At 41.7% G+C, this 21,651-nt stretch overlaps 1 protein-coding gene across 1 annotated transcript in view; it reads left to right on the top strand.

The window, feature by feature from the left end:
• The window catches only part of Slc25a16 (solute carrier family 25 (mitochondrial carrier), member 16), a 33,935-nt gene extending 12,309 nt beyond the window's left edge, over window positions 1-21,626 (top strand). Inside the window, exons 2-9 of the mRNA XM_005386098.2 lie at window positions 285-417; window positions 2,783-2,916; window positions 3,926-3,989; window positions 4,735-4,856; window positions 5,087-5,153; window positions 14,745-14,907; window positions 18,763-18,831; window positions 20,225-21,626. Coding sequence (XP_005386155.1) covers window positions 285-417; window positions 2,783-2,916; window positions 3,926-3,989; window positions 4,735-4,856; window positions 5,087-5,153; window positions 14,745-14,907; window positions 18,763-18,831; window positions 20,225-20,381 — 909 coding nt within the window. The 3' untranslated portion in view covers window positions 20,382-21,626. The remainder of the gene's footprint in view (window positions 1-284; window positions 418-2,782; window positions 2,917-3,925; window positions 3,990-4,734; window positions 4,857-5,086; window positions 5,154-14,744; window positions 14,908-18,762; window positions 18,832-20,224) is intronic.
• The last annotated feature ends 25 nt before the right edge of the window (window positions 21,627-21,651 follow it).

The raw sequence follows: 21,651 nt of genomic DNA, 5'->3' as shown, positions 1-21,651 counted from the left end.
AAAATCGGGGAATGGAACTCATGACCTCACGCTTGCCAGGCAGGCGCTGTGCCACTGAGCTATATCCCCAGCCCCCAGAGATGGCTTTTTAAATAAAATCGTGTTGCTGTAATTTCATAGTTGCTGCTATAGGTAGCTCAGTATTTTACAGGGCTAACATGAATCTGGCTCCATGTAGAAACTGAGTCATTTAGGGCAAGCAGCTGAGTGGAGCCGGCACCACAGTCTCCCCGCAGTGCTGACTGCTCTGTGTGGCCAATGCTTGCTTTAATATTCACCTGTAGTCCAGCAGCAGGGAGGTATGGGGCACCTTCTACCCTGCCAACTATGGTACTGTGAGTGTTTTTGGGCACTGGCATCTTCCCAAACCCTCAAAGGAGGTAATGCTAAGGAGGAAACGTGAAATAAATTACATAGGTGAGTGCTTTTATGTCCTCTCCTCCTTTCCAGGCAGGTGCTGTACCACTGGGCTGTATCCCCATCCCTCTACTCCTTCCCTAGAACCAGTACAACTGTGCCAGTCCCCAGTTCCCCAGCTTTGTACCCAGTCATCCTCCCATTCAAGGATGACTTCACCTGGTGACAGTAGCCAAAGCTAAATTAGTTGGCATGTTTGACTTTCAACAATAACAAAAATGGTTTTGGATTTTGTTTTATTTCTTAAAAATGTATACAGAGTCAAAACTTTGCATTTTATTTTATTTTATTTTATTTTTATTTTTTTTTTTGGTTTTTCTCTGGTACCGGGAACCAAACTCACGACCTTGAGCTTGCCAGGCAGGCGCTTTTGCCGCTGAGCTAAATCCCCAGCCCAAAACTTTGCATTTTATATACGAATATCTGGCTATTAGTATTTTACAGGAGCCATAGTTCTTGGTCGCGTGCGTGCGTGTACACAGACACACACACATTTGTGACTTTTTGTAAACTAAGTGCTGTTTTCCATTCAACATTACAATCATTTTTAGAGTTATTCTTTTTTTGTTTGTTTGTTTGTTTTTTCTGGTACCGGGAATCGAACTCATGACCTTGCGCTTGCTGGGCAGGTGCTGTGCCGCTGAGCTAAATCCTCAGCCCCTAGGGTTATTCTAATCAATGTGAATATCATGTTTTTCCAAATCTAGTGTAGTGTTTGCTTTGCGAACATATGTGCATTGTATAGAATCTGTATAGTTACATTGTACTGAAATATTAGCTTTGTTGTTGTTGTTTTGGTCTTTTTTTGGTACCAGGAATCAAACTCAGGACCTTGCGCTTGCCAGGCAGGCGCTGTGCCGCTGAGCTGTCTCCCCAAGCTATGTTAGCTTGTTTGATATAAGGAAAGTATGTATTGAGTACCGTTTTGCTAGTCTGATTGTTTAATGTTTTGTTATTTTTTGAACTTGGAGTCAAACTCAGGACCTCGTGCTTGCCAGGCAGGTGCTGTGCCATTGAGCTATACCCCTGTCCCCTCTTTAATCTTTTTAAGGAAGGTTTAAACTTAAAAAAATCTTTAAACCGACCTTTATTACATGGTCACAACGTTGCATCCGGAAGGGATGGACAAGGAAAAACTAGGCTTGAGTGTCTTTGGGTAGAAACATGAGCCTGAGGCTAAGACTTGTTTTTGTTTTGTTTTCTTCTTATTAAAATATCTTATTAATGCTTTTAAAAAAGATATAAAATAAACACATGAAATTGTATATATTATGCTGGGTGGGGTGGCACACACCCATATTCCCAGCACTCAGGCTGAAGCAGATGTGCAAGTTCCTCCTGCTCCAACCTCCCTGAGTGCTGGGATTACAGGTGTGCACAGGATGAATCTGCTGACCTCCTCTGTACTCTGATCTTGTCATTAGCCTGCTTGTCCCTAATAGGTACTTAGTGTTCTACATTTGACTGACTCTTAAGTCTATACAGATGAGTTTGAATCAAATTAAGCAAGGCTTAACCTTTCACCCTGTCTAAGTAAGATGAGGTCTTTTTTTGTTTGTTTGCTTGTTTGAGACAGGGTCTCGCTATGCAGTTCAGGCTGTAACACTTTCTCTTATGCACTCAAACCTGTGACAAAAAGTTTAATTTTTAAATTAGGCACAAGAGGATACCAATAAAGCCAGGTATGGTGGTGCACGCCTATAATCCCAGCACTGGAGGTGACAGGGGGGCTGAAGCAGGATTGCTGTGAGTTCAAGGCCAGCCTGCTGTGTCAAAAAAAGAAAAAAGACACAAATTATAATTAATAATCAAATGGAACAATTAGAACAATTTACTGTAATAAAAATTACATGAATTAAGTCTCTTGAAATAGTGTATTGTACTATGTTTTAATTTTTCAAAAATGTTTTTATGGTACTAGGGCTCCAACCCAGGGCCTGTGCACACTAGGCACATGCTCTATAACTAAGCTATATGCCTAGGCTTACAGCAAGTGTTCTATTTTTTTGTTTTGTTTTTTTGAGGCAGGGTCTACCTATATAGTTCAGGCTGCCCCTGAACTCACTATGTAGCCCAGGCTGGCCTCAAATTTGTGGCAATCCTCCTGCCTCAGCCTCCCAAGTGCTGCGATTACATGTGTGCCCCACAACGCCCAGCAATTGGTTTTCTATTTTTATATAAGGTCTGCTTATTTAGATGTATTTGGGTATATGGTATATTTTAAGTAAGTTTAACTGATGTATGGAAATTACTATTCATGAACAATGGCATAGTAATCTTTATTAATGATTGTTCTGGAAATTTAAATTTGAGTAGTTTTCTCTGTTTTAACGGTGTTTTTCTTCTAAAATTTTTTTACAAATAGGAGTATTTTCTGCATTGTGTGCTGTTCCCCGAAAGGAAGGATACCTTGGATTGTATAAAGGAAATGGTGCCATGATGATTCGAATCTTTCCCTATGGTGCAATCCAGTTTATGGCATTTGAGCAGTATAAAATGGTAGCTGACTTTTCCTCTTTTCTCTTTATCCTTAAATATCATACTTACTTGACCAAGAATTTTTTTCTTTGATATTTTTGTCTCTTTTGTCTTTTTTGTGGGGTGTGGCCAACAATTTGTATTTATTTATTTATTTATTTGGTGGTGCCAGGGATTGAACTCAAGTTCTTGTACATGTGTGTGCTTCGAGATAGTTAAAATGACTTTGGCTAGGTCTGGTGGCTCAACCCTGTAATCTCAGCACTCAGGAGGCTGAGGCAGGAGGATCACTGTGAATTCAAGCCCAGCCTGGGCTACATAGTGAGTTCAAGGCCTCCCAAGTGCTGGGATTGTTACATTTTAAATTATATTTTGTCTTTTTGTATGTGTGGTGCTGGGAATGGAGGGCAGGGCCTCCTGCAGACTTGGCCCAAGGTCTACCACTAACCACTGAATGACATTCTCTGCCCCCTAAAAAGGTAATTTAGAATGAAAGTGAGCAGCAGAAACAGGAGCTGCATGCCAAGCTGGTTTGTCAGAATTGATGCCATCAATGGCCAGGGTTCAAAAAAAAAATGGCCTGAGTTCATTGTCTATAGTAGCTTTTAACTCCTACTACCCCCCTTCATACTTTAAGGGTAGTAGTATATAGTATGGTCATTCTAAGATAACTTTAAGCTAGATTGTATCTGCAAAAGTACAGAAATGTAGGGACAGGGTATGGTGGTACACACCTGCAATCCCAGCACTCTGGAGTTGAGGCACATGGATCACTGGGAGTTCAAGGCCAGCCTGGGCTACATAGCAAGACCTAATCTCAAAAAGTGCACAAATTTAGGAAGAAGCTGTAGAAGAAATACCTCCTGATGTAATGAGATGTTGCCCAACTTTGTGTAGTTATACTCATTTTATTCACATCTATTACTACATTTTATTAGACCTGTACCTCTTTGAAATAAATCTTGATTATTAAGTGAAATAAGCAGCATTTAAAACATGTCTCATATAATTTTATGTATTTGGTTTCTAGTTGATTACCACAAAGCTGGGAATTTCTGGTCATGTGCACAGATTGATGGCTGGATCCTTGGCAGGTAAGAGGAATACTGTATTTGTTTGTTTGTTTTTTTGAGACAGGTCTTGCTGTGTAGTTCAGGCTGGACTTGAACTCACCAGGTAGCCCAGGCTGGCCTCAAACACTCAGCGATCCTCCTGCTTCAGCCTCCTGAGTGCTTCAGGGGATTCTTTTGCCTCAGTGCCCTGTTTTATTTGGTTTTCATAATTGCTATATTTTGAGAGTGCTACTAACTGTACAGAATATGTGTGTACTGTATGTATTGTTTTACATGCATAGATATATACATGTACATGTCAACACGTTTATTTATTTATTTATTTATTTATTTTTTCCAGTACCAGGAATCAAACCCACAACCTTGTGCTTGCCAGGCAGGCATTGTGCCACTGAGCTAAACCCCCAGCCCCCTCAACACGTTTTTTAAAATTCTTTTAGAGACAGGGTCTCATTGTGCAGTTCAGGCTGGCCTTAAACTCACTTTGTAGCCCAGGCTGACTTTGAATTCTCGGTGATCTTCCTGCCTCAGCCTCCTGAGTGCTGAGATTATAGGCATGCACCACCATGCCCAGCAACCAGTTTTTTCTAAGCTAGGCATAATGGTGTACTGTGGGAGGCTGAGGCAGGAAGGTCACAAGTTGAAGCCCAGCCTGGGCAATTTGGTAAGACCCTGTCTCTAAATAAAAAACTAAAAAAAACGGGCTGTGGCTAGGGCACAGAAAAGGCCCTGCCATTCTCCTGTCACCTTATGGGTCTCTTTGCAGGCATGACGGCAGTTATCTGTACCTACCCTCTTGATGTGGTCAGGGTGCGCCTGGCGTTCCAGGTGAAAGGGGAACACACCTATACAGGAATTATTCATGCCTTCAAAACCATTTATGCAAAGGTATTCTACACTTACTTTTCTCATATATAACATGTCCTTATTATTTAGGAAGATACTTGAATGGTATCTAATTGTTCTTTTATTTACAATATTGATATTAATAATAATCATTATGAAAGGTCATTTTTGTGTTTCAGGAGGGGGTCTCAGAAGAATGATTTTATTATGTTATATGCTTTTTGTCTTTAAGCATAATCTAATTTCACTTCCAATGTTCCTTCACTCAAAAGGAAGGTGGTTTCCTTGGATTTTACAGAGGCCTGATGCCAACCATATTAGGAATGGCTCCGTATGCAGGTATGTTTCAGATCTGGCAGGGTGTTACTTGTGTGTTTAGATTATGGCACCATTTTTTTTAAGGTGGGAACATGAAAAGATGCTGTCTGGAAAGTCCCCTTCACTTAGAAATGATGAAGATAAAATTATGAGCCATACATGATCCTGTAGTAATAGCTTGTGTGTAAAGGTGGCCACCCACACACTAGGATGAGAAATGCACATTTACTTCATGTTCTTAGTATCCGAGCAGCTGCGGTCTTGTTAGCTTGTACTTATTTCGGATTGTTGTTAAGTGTTCTGTTTTTATGCGCATGCTCATGAGAAGTAAGAGTTGAACTGTGTTTTTTTGTTCATTTTAAGTGGTGAAGACTTATGGGAAATTTAGAAAACACAGAAAAGTAGAAATATGATATCTATTACTTTATGTTGCACTTGTTAACTAATTTTTGAGTTTCAGATTATTGTAGATTTTCATGCAGTTGTAAGGAAATACAGACACATTGTGTGAACTTGTTACCCTATTGTTGGTGCCTCATAAAACCATAGTACACCACCCCTGGGGTACTGGCATTAATACTGTGTAGTCAGGAGACAGCATAGGAGCCTGGAGCTGTGGCCGGTGCCTGAATTCCCAGCTGCTTGAGCTGAACCAGGGGGATTCCAAGTTTGAGTCCAGCCTGGGCAAATTAGTGAAATCCTGTTTCAGAATAAAAAACGGAGGGCTGAGGAGGTCATGCATGGGTAGAGCGCCCCCTGTGGGCTGAGGATGTAGCTCAGTGGTAGTGTTTGTCCTGCGGGCTGGAGGCCTTGGGTCCCAAATTCAGCACTTTGCTTTTTGGCACTACTGGGGATTAAACCCCAGGGTGCTGAACCACTGGGCTATATCCTCGACCTTCTTTTATGTAGTTAAGTACTGGAGATTGAACCAAGGGCCTTCCCACTGACCTACCTCCCTAGCCCTTTTTGTATTTTCTTTTGAGACAGGCTCTTGCTAAGTCACCATGTTGTCCAGGCTGGGCTGGAACTTGTGATCCTCCTGCCCCAGCCTCTCAGAATGCTGGAATTTCAGGCCTGTGCCACCATGCCCAGCTCCAGGGCTAGCACTTGAAAAAAACCCACAAAAATAAATAATTCCTATTGGTATTACTTTTTTTGTTTTTCTTGGGGGTGCTGCTGGGGAGTGACCCCAGGATCCTGTACATACAGATAAGCGCTGTACTACTGAGCTACCTCTCTAGTCTGGAATTAGCTGATTTTTTAATTTTTGTGAATTTTGTTGGGCATATGAAGTAACTTTTCTTTTCTTCTTGGTGTGGTGTTAAGGATCAAACCCAGAGCCTCTGATGTCATAAGCAAATGCTTTACCGCTGAGTTACCCAAAAGTAACTTTCGAAGTTTTGTTTTGTTTTGTTTTTTAGAGGGGGAAAGGGTTACTGTAGCTCAGTCAGTCTGTAGTGGTTTCAGTTCACCGTAAGCTGGCTCCAAGGCAGGGTGGCCTGGCAGAGAGAGCTGCACAGGAGAAACAGTTCATAGTAGGCAGAAGGCACCACGGCTCCAAGCTACAAGCAGGAACACTGTTCCATCCCTCATACCTGATCCAGGTTACACGCCCTCAGGGCGGCAGCACTCACCCCCAGGATGGAGCACTTGGTCCGACATAGAGCTAGGCCGAACAATCAGGGGAGCAATCTAGCAATCACACGCCCACCCTTCATGCCAGCAGCACACACTCTAGCTCCAGCAATCTCTGAAAGCCTCACCTGTGAGAGCATGGGGCTTTGGGGAACATCTAGACACAAACTGCGACATTTTTCTGTTATATCACTAATTGCAGGCTTATCATTTCTTCATAAAATTTGCATATGTCTGGTTAAACATATGCATAAACATTTTATAGCTATTTTATGTTTTCCCATTGCTACTGTAAATAACATATTTTTCATTATATCTTCTATCTACTCATATTTGTACATGTAAAGGTTATTACTTTCTGCTTATTCATCTTACAGTCAGACATTTTCCAAATTCTCTTTTTAAGAATTTTTCTTCAGCCAGGGAACTTATGAAGTTTTATTTGTGTTTCCCTGATTAGCAATGAGGTTGAGCATCTTTTTATGTATTTATTCACCAATTCCATTTCGTTTTCTGCGAAGTCCTTGCTTATGTGTTGCCTACTTTCCTATTGAGTTTTCTTATTATATGCTGCAGATATCCGTTTGTGGCTTAGTGTTCGATGGTTAGTTTGTTTGTTTGAGACAGGGTCTTGCTATGTATTCCAGGGTGGTCTTGAACACAGTATGTAGCCCAGGCTGGCCTCGAGCATGAAGCAATCCTTCTGCCTCAGCCTCCCGAGTATAGTGCTTTTATATCACAGAGATATTTTTAAAGTTTACTATCTTGTATTTAAGCCCTTGATGCATCTGGAATTTTTTCCTCTTTCAGGAGACTTATCTGACCTTCTTTTTTTTTTTTTTAATCTTTTTGAGACAGGGTCTCACTGTGCAGTTCAGGCTGGTCTTGAACTCACTTCGTAGCCCAGACTGGCCTTGAATTCACAACAATCCTCTTGCCTCAGCCTCCCAAGTGCTGGGATTACAGGCATTACAGGTGTGCACCACCACGCCCGGCTCGACCGTTCATTGTTAGTGGTTCCTTTCTCTCATGATCTGCAATGCTATTGTTTCAAAAACAGACTATAGGTTTATAATGAGTTCTCTTATTTTATAAGGGCGTTCTTTACCTTATGCTTCCCTATTTTCACAAATGTCACAAAGTATAGATATTTTGCTATTCTATAATTTTATTCCGTTTTTTGTTTTTTTTTTAGTTCTTTTTTTAAGTTTTTGTTTTCTATCTATGATTTTTGTGTGTGTGTGCACCAGGAATCGAATTCAGGACCTTGTGTTTGCCAGGCAGGTGCTGTGCTGATGAGCTATATCCCCAACCCTATAATTTTTTTAAAAAGTAGCTTTTAGTCAGGCATGTTGACACAAGCCTATAATCTCAGCATTTGGGAGGCTGAGGCAGAAATATCTTGTGTTTGAGGGCAATCTGGTCTACCTAGAGAGTTTAGTGCCAGCCAGGATTACACAGCCAGATCCCATCTCAAAAAACCCAAGAACAAGCTGGGTGTGGTGATGTGTGCCTATAATCCCAGCAGTAGGGAGGCTAAGGCAGGAGGATCACCCTAAATTAGAGGCCAACCTGGACTACCTTAGGGAGACCCTGTCTCAAAAAACCTAAAAAAACAAAGAACAAAACCCAAAACCAAACAAACAATAAAAGCCAGGTGTGGTTGCAGATGCCTGTAATTCTAGCCATCTGAGAAACTGAAGCAGGAGGATGGTAAATTCAAGCTCAGTCTGGGCAATTTAGCAATGTGACAAGACCGTGTCTCAGAATTTAAAATAAAAAATGGATAAGGCTACAGCTCAGTGTGAAAGCTGTGGGTTCAGTTCCCAGTACTGCAGAGACAAGCTCTTCATGTTACACAGCAATCCTTAGGGCTCTGCATGGAATTTCTACAAGTGTTGGCATTTTTGTTAGATGTTTGTAGATCCTGTACTAATTTTGTTGTGTCTTTTATACCTTTATGTTTTCAGTTTATTACTTAATTTAGTTTTCCATGATATTATAGCTGGCCATTTTCTTTTATAGCCAGCGCCATATTACACATACTTGCTTTGGATTTGCTATGTAACAATCATATCCTGTGCAAATAACAGCCCTTCTCTTCCCTTCCCTTTTATTCTCTTCCCTCCCCTCCCTTCCTCTCCCTTCCCTTCCTCTCTTCCTCCCTCCCTCCCTCCCTTCTTGTGCAGCATTGAATAGATGTAATAATAACGGACCAGGCATGTTCGTGCATGCCTGTAATCCCATTTATTTGGGAGATGGAGATAAGAAGACTTTAAATTCATGGCCAGCTAGGGCAACATAGGGAGACACTGTGTCAGAAGAAAAGAAAGGAAAAGGAATGATGATGCACAGGCTAGCTTCAAACTCTTGGCAGTCCTCCTATGTCAGTTTCCAGAGTGCTTTGTTTTTTGAGACAGGGTCTCTCTCTGCAGTTCCTGCTGGCCTTGAGCTCACTTTGTAGCCCAGGCTGGCCTGTAACTCACAAGGATCCTCCTGCCTCAGCCTCCAGAGTGCTAGGATTACAGGTGTGCGCTACCATGCCCGGCTTCTAGAGTGCTTTGTACAGGTGTGCACCACCACAGTAAACTCAGTTGGCTAATTTTTGTTGTTGTTGTTGTTTTGAGACAGGGTCTCCTTTTGTAGTCCAGGCTGGACTTGAACTCGTTTTGTAGCTCAGGCTGGCCTCAGAATCATGATGATCCTCTTGCCTCAGCCTCCCAAGTGCTGGGATTACAGGCGTGTGCCACTATGCCTGACTTGTTTTGTTTTTTTGAGCCAGGGTCTCGCTATGTAAGTCAGGCTGGCCTTGAGCTCAACTGTATACAACAGGCTAGCCTCAAGTTCGTGCATCTGCCTGCCTTAGCCTCCCGCATGCTGGGGTTGCAGGCATACTCTTTTGGGACAGGGTCTCATTAAGCCCATAGTTGCCCAGGGTGGGCTTGAACTTGGTATTCTGCCTTGTGGGTGTGTGCCACCATGCCTGGTTCCTTTTTATTTCTTACTTTGAAACAAAGCCTTGCTAAGTTTCCCAGGCTGGCCTTGAGTAGGTGACCACCCTGCCTCAGCCTCCAGAGTGCTGGGATCCTAGGTGTGCATCACGGCCCTTACTCTCTGCACTCCTTTCCTGAGTTGTGTATCTCACTACTTTTCAGCCTTGTGTTTTTCCTATTATGAGTGTTTTTCTAAATTCTACGCCAGCTGCACTGTCAGTTTGTTACTTTATTTTCATTTAATATTTAGAAAGTTTCAAATGTTCAGAAGTAGAGGCGATAACTAGTGAACCACCATACCGACAAGGATGGCCCATTCATGAGCACTGCCCACCTCTTTGCTCAGTTACTCCCCCACATCATCCGCAGGGTGTGTGTGAGGTGCTGGGGTTAACATGCCAGACAAGCCCTAAACCAGGGGTGGCCAACCTTTTAGAGAGGAGTGCCAAACTGGCGTGGTGGCACATGCTTGTAATCCCAGCACTCGGGAGGCTGAGGCAGGAGGACTGCTAGGAGCTTGAGGCCAGCCTGACATAGTGAGACCCTGTCTCGAAAAAGAAAAAAAAAGAAAAAAGAGAGAAGTGCCCAAACTGCAACACAAAACCCATGTATTTATCATAAACTACCATGTCCTTAGCCACCAAATTATTTTATTTTATTTTATTTCCACCAAATTATGTTAAACAAAATTCACTTTATTATTTCATTCATATTTTAGTATTTAATTGTCTTTTTTTTTTTTTTTGAGACAGGGTCTCACCATGCAGTTCAGGCTGGTCTTGAACTCCTTTTGTAGCCCAGGCTGGCCTCAAACTGGCAATGATCCTCCTGCCTCAGTCTCCCAAGTGCTGGGATTACAGGCGTGCGCCACCATGCTTGGCACCAGTATAAAACTTTAAAATTCCTTCCTTTCTCCCTTTCTTCCTTCCATACTAAGGATTGAACCCAGGGCCTTAACCCTGAGCTAGATCCACAGGCCTTTTCATTTTTGATATAAGGTCTTCTAAGTCACTGAGTTATCCGGGCTGGGCTAGAACTTGGGATCCACTGCCTCAGCCTCCCAAATGCAGGGATTCCAGTTGTGTACCACCACACCTGGCTCATCATCTTATTTTCTATTCTCCCATGATTTATGTTTTAGTATTTCTTATGTAATCATTAGTAACTGCAGGGTTTTTGTTTGTTTGGTTTTTTTGAAGGTGCTTGAGATTGAACCCAGGAGCAACCATGCGTAAGGCAAGCACTGTTTCACTGAGCTTCAGCCATAACTAGCTGCCTATTCTTTTGTTTTTGGTTTGTTTGTTTGGTACTGGAAATCAAACTCAGGACCTTGCGCTTGTCAGGCAGGTGCTATGCTGCTGAGCTACGTCCCCAGCCCTAGCTGCCTATTTTTAAAAACTCGTTCTGATAAGTATTTTAATTTCCAGTTATTCTACTTAATATTTGTTGTGATTATTGATACATTTGGGTTGATTTCTGTACCTTCATATGTGATTCTATTTGCTGATTTTCTTTATATGTTTCTTTTTTCACTACTTTCTTTGCTTATTTTTCTGCATTCTCTTTTACCTCCTCTTCCTCTTCTTTTTCTTCTTCTTCTCCTTCTTCCCATTCTTCTCTTCCTTTTTCTTCTACTTCTTTTTTGATTGTTTTTTTTTTTCTTTTTTTTACTTTTTTTGAGAAAGGGTCTCGCTCTGCGGTTCAGGCTGGCCGACCTCACTTTGTAGCCCAGGCTGGCCTTGGACTCACAACAATCCTCTCCTGCCTCAGCCTCCCAAGTGCTGGAATTACACTGGGATTACAGGTGTGTGCCACCACGCCCAGCTTCTCCTCTTCTTTTCTGAAACAGGGTCTCACTATGTAGCCCAGGCTGCTCTTGAATTCATGGCAGTCCTACTGCGTCAGCCTCCTAAATGCTGGGATTACAATTTTTCTGCATCCTTACTTCCCTTTTATAAATATGCACATTTTTCCCTCCTTTTCTCCTTCCTTTCCTCTTCTACTCTTTCTTCCTCCCTTCCTCCATACTGGGAATTGAACCAGGGCCTTTGTCTTTTTTTTTTTTTTTTTGAGACAGGGTCTCACTCTGCAGTTCAGGCTGGCCTTGAGCTCACTTTGTATCCCAGGCTGCTTTTGAACTTGCAAAGATCCTTCTGCCTCAGCCTTCAGAGTGCTGGGATTGTAGGTGTGTGCCACCACACCCGGCTAGGGCCTTTGTACTAAACTACATTCCTAGCACTTTTTAAATTTTGAGACAAGGTCTTACTAAGCTGCTCATATTGGATTTGAAGATTTGAATTATAATTCTCCTGCCTCAGCCTCCCAGTTTGCGGGGATTACAGGTGTGTGCACCTTGCCAGGCTGTGGAGGTGGGGGGGACTTGTATTAGAAGCTCATTGTTTGATGTTGATCGCTGAGTACTCAGAGGTCTAACCTGGGACTGCTTCCTTCCAGAGAATATTCATTCCCCTTCTGCTCCAGGTTTCTGCTGAGAATTAGACGCTTCAGGAGTTTCTAATTCTTTTTTTTGTTTGTTTGTTTGCCCCCGCCCCGTACTGGGAACCGAACTCATGACCTTGCGCTTGCCAGGCAGGTGCTATGCCACTGAGCTAAATCCCCAGCCCGGGAGTTTCAAATTCTGAGTCTAGAGCCCAACAGCAGGTTCTGTCTCCAGGGCTTGTTCCCCCAGAGAGAGTGGCCGCCCTTGTCTCTGGCTGTATGGGGGTGGGTGGGGATGCTGGAGTGATTCTTGTTTGTTTGTTTTGTGTTTGAGACATTGTTTTTGTTTTATATAGCCCAAACCGGCTTCCAAATTACCTGGAATTACAGGTGTGCATCACCATGCCTGGCTGGGGTGATTCTTACAGTCTCCCCATCTTGTTTGCAAGACCAGTGGTGGATGTGGTTGTTGTGTGATGACAGAGTTTCTTAGAATACTCAGATTACTGTTAGGCTGGAATCAGAACTTTTTTACTTTTTGCCTATTCATCTCAGTTTTTTAGTTTTTGTTCATAGTTCTCTCTGCCCCCACCTCTTTTATTTAAGACAAGCTCTCATGTAGTTCAGGTTGGCCTTAAACTCACTGTGATCCTCCCGCTTCAGCCTCCCAAGTGCTGGGATTACAGGCATTTGCCATTGAGCAAGGCTCCCTCACCCCATTTTGTAGAGGGCATCGAAATTCCCTCTGCTGGCCTTGAATTTGTAATCATCCTGCCTCAGCCTCTTAAGTAGCCAGAACTACAGGTTTACACCAGTCCTGGTTTGTCCTTCTTTTCACTTGTGCTTGGGATTGCCTGCTAGGCAAGCACTCTACCACTGTTTTAAGTTTTCTTTTAATATGTTATCTCCAAGTTGCCTTGGCTGGTCTTCAAATTAATGTCCTCTTGCTTCAGCCTCCCAAGTGCTGGGATTATAGGCATGCACCACCATACCTGGCTCATTTAAGTATTCCTGATTTTTTTTCTAGTTCTATTTAATTTTCTATGAATTTTCTTGTAATAAACTTTTTAAGTCCTTAGAACATATTCTGTAAATATAAAAGTATATGAAAAAAATAAAAGTATATGAGTATTCTAAAATTATATATCATCTTAAAATACCATAGATTATATGAATTTATTATAAGAAGAAATGCAAGCTGGGCAAGGTGCTGTGTGTCTGTAATGTGAGTGCTCTGGGAGACTGAGTCAGGAGGATTGCAGGTTTAAGACCATCTTGGGCAACTTAGTGAGAACCTGTCTCAAAATAGAGAAGTAAAAGAAAATGCCTATTTGGAGGTGTCAGTCTGGCTTAGGCTGAATATTTACTGATACTTGCTTGTTTTTCTTTTTCTTTTGGTGGTACTAGGGATTGAATCTGGGCCTTTCTCACTAAACTACATCCCTAGCCCTTTTATAATTTTTTTAAATTTTGAGACAGGGTTTCAGTAAGTCAGTAAGTTGTCCAGGCTGGGATCAAACTTACTATCCTCCTGCCTCAGCCTCCCAGAGTACTGTGCTGGGATTACGGGTTTGTACCACAAAGTATGGCTTGAATTCTGCTTCATCTTCTTCTTCTTTCTTTCTTTATTTATTTTTTGTCTTTTTGAGACAGGGTCTCACTATGCAGTTCAGGCTGGCCTTGAGCTTACTTTTTGTAGCCCAGGCTGGTCTTGAACTGGCAATGATCCTGCTGCCTCAGCCTCCTGAATGCTGGGATTACAGGCATGTGTCACCAAGCCTGACCTTTTTATTTAATTTTAAAGAGAAAAGAAGCTGGGCACTGTGTCAAATGTCTGTAATCCCAGCACTCAGGAGGCTGAGGCAGGAGGATCATTACCAGTTTGAGGCCAGCCTGAACTGCATAGTGAGACCCTGTCTCAAAAAGACCAATCAATCAATCAATCAATCAATCAATCAATCCTCAAATTTTAATTTGAGTTAAAATCAAAATGCTTTGTCATCTGAATTTTGTGCTTTATATTATCACTGTTGTTGTAAATATAAGTTCTCATATTTACTCATAGTTATTAGTCATGAATTTAATTTTCTTTTATGTGAAACTTGGGGAAACTGTTAAAGTCTACTCATCTATAAGGCAGCCTCAGCCAGGCGTGGTGGTGCACACCTGTAATCCCAGCCCTCGGGAGGCTGAGGCCGAAGGATCACCACAAGTTTGACTCCAGGCTGGGCTACACAGTGAGTTCAGGACCAGCCTGAACTACATAGTGAGACCCTGTTTCAAAAAAAAAAAAAAAAAAAAGCAGCCTCCCTTCAATGTGCAACATACTAGTGTGTGAAAACCAGTGATTACATTTCTTGTGGTGTCAGTTTTGTCAACGTTAGTGTTTATAAACAGGAAATAATTTTATTTGACATTAAGCGAAGCAGCCAAAATTAGGAAGTGGGGAGTTAGTTCCTGGAGTTAATTGGTTATTATGTAAGAGATGTCCTTCACAGCTCATGTTCTATTAAGCATCATGGTGAATTTATATTTTGTTTTCCAGGTGTTTCATTTTTTACTTTTGGTACCTTAAAGAGTGTTGGGCTTGCCCATGCCCCTACCCTTCTTGGCAGACCTTCATCAGACAACCCTAATGTGTTAGTTTTGAAAACTCACATAAATTTACTTTGTGGTGGTGTTGCTGGAGCAATAGCACAGACAATATCGTAAGTTCCATCAACTTTTCAAACTATAGTTACCCAATCCTGATTTTTACATTGCTTACTCATTTTATTTTTTGCTAATATATTATTCAAAAATGTGATCCTTGCCAAAAATTAATATAAACTTTTTATAAGTATTAATCCTTTTTTGCCTTCATTTTAAGCACATTATAATATGCCAAATTATATGCCAAATTGATCAAATTAATTTGAACCCACTCAATTTGTTATAAATTCATTTAAAGGAAAGAGCTGGGCATGGTGGTGCAGGCCTGTAATCCCAGCACTTGGGAAGCTGAGGCAGGAGGATTGTCCTAAATTTGAGACCAGCCTGGGCTATATAGGGAGTTCAAGGCCAAGATGAACTAGATAGTGAGCCCCATCTCAAAAAACCAAAAAAACAAAAACAGAAACAAAAACAAAACATGATCTATATTTTCTTATGAATTTGCATGAAGTTTCCAAAGTTTGAATCATTGTATGTGTGTGTACAAGGCGATGCAATTTGTCTTTTCACTCTATTTTTTTTTCACTCTATTTTTTTTGGGGGGGTTACTGGGAATTGAACTCAGAACCTTGTGCTTGCCAGGCAAGTGCTTATGCTACTGAGCTATATCCCCAGCCCCTGCAACTTCTCTTACATTAGATCTTGGAGGCTTACTTTGATCAGATAGTATAGTAGGCACTGGAGAAGTCATTGAAGAAATAAATAAAGCTGGTATTTTTAAGACAGCAGCAGAATCGTCCTACTCTAACTGGGTTTAGAGATAATATGCATATGGGGAACAAGGATAAAGGAATCACTCTAACTGGAAAGAAAGGTGGCTTCCAAGAATTTCTCAAGCCTAGGCCAAGAGAAATCAAGTGAAGTGAGGTAGAAAGAGGCTGGAAAGTTAAATAGAAACTTTTCAGAAATAGAAAATTTTCTGTGACTCAGAAAAAATATCCTGAAAAACAGGAAGGCAAGGAATTAGTAGTATCACAAAGAAGTACAAAAAGATTATCCATGTAATCTCAGCTATATGGGACATTAAGGTAGGAGGGTTATAAATTCTGGGCCACTCTGGGCAATTTAGCAAGGCCTGTCTCAAAACCAAAAATAAAAAGGTCTGGGGATATAAAGACCTCAGGTTCAATCTCCAGTACTGGGGGATAAAAGTATACAGTGGAAAAAGAAGAGTAATGTGTTCATTGGGCTTCACAGCTTGGGTTACACCTGAAAAAGCGAGTCAGTGTATTTGTGGGGGACCAGATTATCCTAGATTCAGAGTTAAAAAAAAAAAAAAGGTGTTTAGTTTACTTTTAGAAATGCATCTGTGGGTCTGGGGATATAGCTCAGTGGCATAAGTCCCTGCCTGGCAAGTAAGTACAAGGTCAAGTTCGATTCCCAGTACCAAAAAAAAAAAAAGAAAAAGAAAAAGAAAAAGAAATGCATCTGTGGAGTCCTGTTCATTTATGGAGAAATGATTGCCTCTAGCTATTCTGATTCTTTCCTGGGCTTTATCACCTCCCTTTCTTTAGTATTAACTCCCAATTTAGATGCTTAAAACCTGCCCCCCTTTTGTTTCTGAGACAGGGTCTTGTTATGTAGTCAGATTGGCCTTCAACTCACTAAGAAGCCCAGGTTGCCCTTAAACTCATAGCATACTCCTGACTCAGCTTCCCCGAGTTCTGGAATTACAGGTGTGGCCCACCACTTTGAATACTAGTAAACTGCTATGTTACCTAATGGTAGTTTGTATCCAACGAAGTCTGATCTGTGTTTCTGGAGTCTCAGTAATCTCGTTTCTAATTAAGAAATCAGATGAAGATGTGCCCCCCAAATTGCCACCTCTGATCTCCCACTGCTTACACTATATCCCCACCTGTGTGTCCAGATCTAATGAGTGCCCCACTGTCTTTCAGTTCTTGTGCTATCGTGACATCGTCTTCTCTTCTCAGCTGTCTCCCTGACTCATAGCCTCCTCTTCCTCCGAGCCAGACTTTCGTCTTCTGCTGTCTAAGTCAGGGTCTGTAACACCTTGTCTGTCATCATGGTTTCGGTACATGCACAGAAAACCACATCTGTTTACACCGCCCTCCCTGACACCCCATTTCATCTACCAAGCATCAGCAAAAACCCTACGCTGCCCATATTTCTCTTCAGGGCTAGGTGTGCATGCCGGAGCTCCCAAGTTAGTGGTCAGCACTGTGAAAGCAAAACCCAAATATTACGTTCTGGTGTGCTTCACAGTATCATATCTTTTTTTTTGTCTTTTTGAGACAGGGTCTCGCTATGCAGTTCAGGCTGGCCTTGAGCTCACTTTGTAGCCTAGGCTGGCCTCGAACTTACAACGATCCTCCTGAGTGCTGGGATTACAGGCGTGAGCCACCATGCCTGGCCCCATTTGCATTTTAATAGTAATTTTTTTTTTCAACTCACCACCTTGCTCTTGCCAAGCAGGTACTGCGCCGCTGAACTATATCCCTGACCTTTAATAGTAAACTTGAATGTAGAATTATTTTCAGTATACATCACTCTTACCCATATTAGATGCCATGGAGAACTTCACAGGAGAGTGAGAGCAGCTGCTTAGCACTGCAGCGCACGTCTGCACGTCACGCAGTTGTGGAGGGGAGGTGAGACTGTGCGCATGAGTCCTTGCGCAGGACCTGAACATGGTGTTGGCAAAATGAAAGGCGCTTTAACAATCACTCCTAGAGCTGGGCAAAAAGGCAAAAAAAATCACTCCTAGGAGAGACTGTTTTTGAAAGTCTAATTTTTTCTGCCCTTCAGATGCAATTCGTTGTGCATTAGTTCTAGCTCTTAAAGAAACGTTCTACTGTAATCAGGAGGACGTGCTGAACTGGTAGTAGTTCCCAGCTGGACTCTCAGTAGTATCCAGTGGACATTTGTCTGTGTCTGGAGACACTTTTGCTGTCAGAGCTGGGGGCCGCTACTTTAGTGGGCAGAGGCCAGGGAGGCACTTAAACTTTTCTTGTATAATTCTATTTTTAATAATGACCATGGCACTTAAACATCTTAAAAATGCACAAAACAGTCCTCAGCAACAAAGGATGGTTCAAATGTCAGTAGTAGCAAACTGGAGTGCTGTAAATGCACCACCACCCCCCCCCAGCGGGGCAGGGGATGGCTGCAAGTTCATGGCCAGCCTAGGCTAGGTCGTTCACCGGTAGGCTGGACAACATAGCCTGTTTTAAAAAATAAACAACAAAATAAAGTGGGGAAGCCCTGATAAAAAGCACTGTTTCTTTCTTCAAGAATTGGCATTTAATTTGTCCTTAGAGAGTGTACAGATCTTGATATTGTGATGGAACAGAAGACTCCTCTGAGAAAGGAAGGAGATCCTGTATATATGGTTCATTGATTTTGTTTGTTTTTGTTTTGTTTTTTGAGACAGAGTCATGCTATATAGTTCAGGCTGGCCTTGAACCTATGGCAGTCTTCCTGCCTCAGCTTCCTGAGTGCTAGGGTTACAGGCATGTGCCACCATGCCTGGCTGGCTCATTGATTTTTTCATGTGCTTGTTTTTTTGTTGTTGTTGTTTTTTGTTTTGTATTTTTTTGGAGATAGGGTCTCGCTATGCAGTTGAGGCTGACCTTGAGCTCACTTTGTAGCCCTGGCTGGCCTCAAACTCGCAACAATCCTCCTGCTTCAGCCTCCCGAGTGCTGGGATTAGAGGAGTGTGCCACCACCCCCGGCTTTTCATGTGCTTGTATCCTGATTCCTAGATTAGACAAAACAATAAGAGTATAGGGACGTATTATTTCCTGGTGTATATGAGACTTTCCATTCAGTGGTGGTTGGGTAGAGAATGAAAAATTATTTTTAAGTCTTTGTGCCTTTTTCTCTTATAGCTACCCATTTGATGTAACTCGTCGGCGAATGCAATTAGGAACTGTTCTGCCAGAATTTGAAAAGTGCCTGTAAGTTCTCCATATGTCACTGGTCATTTTCTTTGGGAAATGTAATTTTTTTTTTTTCTTGTCTTTTGAGATAGGGTCTCGTTGTGCAGTTCAGCCTGGCCTTGAGCTCACTTTGTAGCCCAGGCTGGCCTCAAACTCAGAGTGATCCTCCTGCCTCAGGGGAAATGTAATATTAAGGTCAGTAGGAAGACAGGACTGTGGTCTCAGCAGTAGTTTTTATCTTCCATATTATCTTTTTTTGTACACTGTGCTAATCTTAGAAGGCTTCTCTCAGGTCTCAGTTCTTTTATCAAAACTTCTATATTTTAGCAGGGTGCAGTAGTGCCCACTATAATCCCAGCACTAAGGAGGCTGAGGCAGGAGGATTGACGCAAGTTCAAGATCTAGGCCAGCCAGGGATACATAGTAGTTTAAAGCCAGCCTGAGCTACATTGCAAAATTCTATCTCAAAAAAAGAACAGCTCTGTTAAATAGAAATATAAATGAGCTTGCTGGGCATGGTGGCATATGCCTATAATCCCAGCACTCAGGAGGCTGAGGTAGGAGGATTGCTGTGAGTTTGAGGCCAGCCTGAATTAGAGTGAGACCCTGTCTCAAAAATAAATAAATAGGGGCTGAGGGATTTAGCTCAGTGGCAACAGCGCCTGCCTGGCAAGCGCAAGGTCGTGAGTTTTATTCCCGGTACCAAAAATAAGTAAATAAGTAAATAAATAAATAAAATAGGAATAAAAAATTGGAGATGTATAAGTGAGCTACATGTGTAATTTAAAGTTTTCTGGACCTGCTGGACATAGTAGTGAACCTGTATCCCAATACTTGGGAGGCAGAGGCAGGAGGACCACCTTGAGTTTGAGGCCAGCCTGGGTTACATAGTGAGTTCAAGGCCAACCTGGATTACACAGTGAAACCCTGTCTCACACACACACAAAAAAAGTTCTGGGCCAGGCATGGTAGCACATACCTATAATCCCAGTACTCCAGAGGCTGAGGTAGGAAGATGGCTGTGAGTTCGAGCCCAGCCTAGGCTATATGGTGAGCTTAAGGCCAACCTGGGTTCATAGTAAGATCCTGCTTCAAAAAGCACAAAAAATAAGATAAAATAAAATTTTCTGATAGCCATGTTTATACAAGGTATAGTTCAGGTTGGCCTCAAACTCATGGCAGTCCTCCTGCCTCAGCCTCCAGAGTGCTGGGACTACAGGTATGGGCCACTACACCTAGCCAAAATTTTACTTCTTGTTAGTACATGCTTGCAGTACATAGTGACTACATTCATCATGGGGTTAGCTCCTTTTAAAAATGTTTTCTTAAAAAAATAAAATGCTATTTTAAAATGCTGAGCTCATTGCTTCATGAATGGCATGAAGTGTCCCCCTGACCCGCTGTCTTTCAGTACCATGCGGGAGACTATGAAGTATGTCTACGGGCACCATGGGATCCGCAAGGGGCTGTACCGGGGTTTATCTCTGAATTACATCCGCTGCGTTCCTTCTCAAGCCGTGGCTTTTACAACGTATGAACTTATGAAGCAATTTTTTCACCTCAACTAAAAAAAATTGTTGCTTGGGGTTTCTTGTCCTTCATAAGCTCTGGAAGGAAACATTGAATGCAGGAGAAGCATTACTTGAAGGGGTTATTGACCCTAGCACAGGAACCACTTCTCTTTTAATACTTGATTTTTTTTTTTTAAGTCAGAAATCAAAAGTGCTTAACTGACTTTTTGATGCCAATCGTTACATCTTAGAACACTGAAAAAAACCTCCTCAGCTGATGCCGGCTAATCAGTTAGGTTATTTGAAACTGGTAAAAGTATCATTTGGAAGTGCAGTGTCTGTAACTTCATAATGGAGGTCAAGAGACTGCCATTAGCTTTATTATACTGTTTCAAGCTTTTCATTGTAATCATGATTTTTTTCTTTCTTTTTTGTGTGTGCTGGGGACCAAATCCAGGGCCTAGAACATGCTAAGCATGCAGTCTACCACTGAGCTACACCCTAAGCCTGTAATCATGATTTTGTAAAAACTCTAACCTTGTTTATTGTTAAAATATGCAGGCTTGGCTGAGTTGCAGCAGAATGATGAGAACAGAATTTTTAAGTTCTAACATTTCTCTTCTTATAATTCTGCTTGACTGGATAAAAGGAGAAATGCTTTTCCTTCATTTTCAAGTAAAACAAATGTGTTTAAAATGTTGTATTAGTAAATTAAGTATCAGGTTTTGGGCAAATGTTATGACTGGGTATGATGAGTGATTTACATGTATTTTTAAAAGTCACTGTATTTCTCGCAGGCAGTTACAGTACAGAGAGTCTTTGTTCTCAAAAACAGAGTAGCACCACAATTATGTTTTGTTGGATGGCTTGGTATACACTAGAGAACTGAAAGTGAACCGTGAAATAGCCATTAACACAGACGTGACCATCAAAGGATGTTTCTAAGGATGTTTCTAAGGATGTTATGTCAACTAGTTCTCCCATGTAAAGTCATTTTAGTGCCATATGAACTTATGCAGAAACATAAAATATGATTTGATTACTATCCTTAACATTAAGAAAATTGTTGAAAATGTAACAATTCCACTTACTGTGTTTAGAGCACTTTTATGGTTTATTGTAAGCATGACAGAAATAGGAAACGGACAGCTCAAGTTCCATATTTAAAATAGTGACATGTAGATCTGATGTGATCTTGAAGATACCAGAAAACTAAGTTGAAAGTGTTATTTCTGGGGCTGGGGATTTAGCTCAGCGGCAAAAAGCGCCTGCCTGGCAAGTGCAAGGTCGTGAGTTCGGTTCCCGGTACCGGAGAAAAACCAAAAAA

Source organism: Chinchilla lanigera, unplaced genomic scaffold, assembly GCF_000276665.1.
Source record: "Chinchilla lanigera isolate Chin_1 unplaced genomic scaffold, ChiLan1.0 scaffold00024, whole genome shotgun sequence".
Taxonomy (NCBI): domain Eukaryota; kingdom Metazoa; phylum Chordata; class Mammalia; order Rodentia; family Chinchillidae; genus Chinchilla; species Chinchilla lanigera.
The sequence above is the reverse complement of the archived record's forward strand: the minus strand, read 5'-3'. Positions and strand labels throughout refer to the sequence as shown.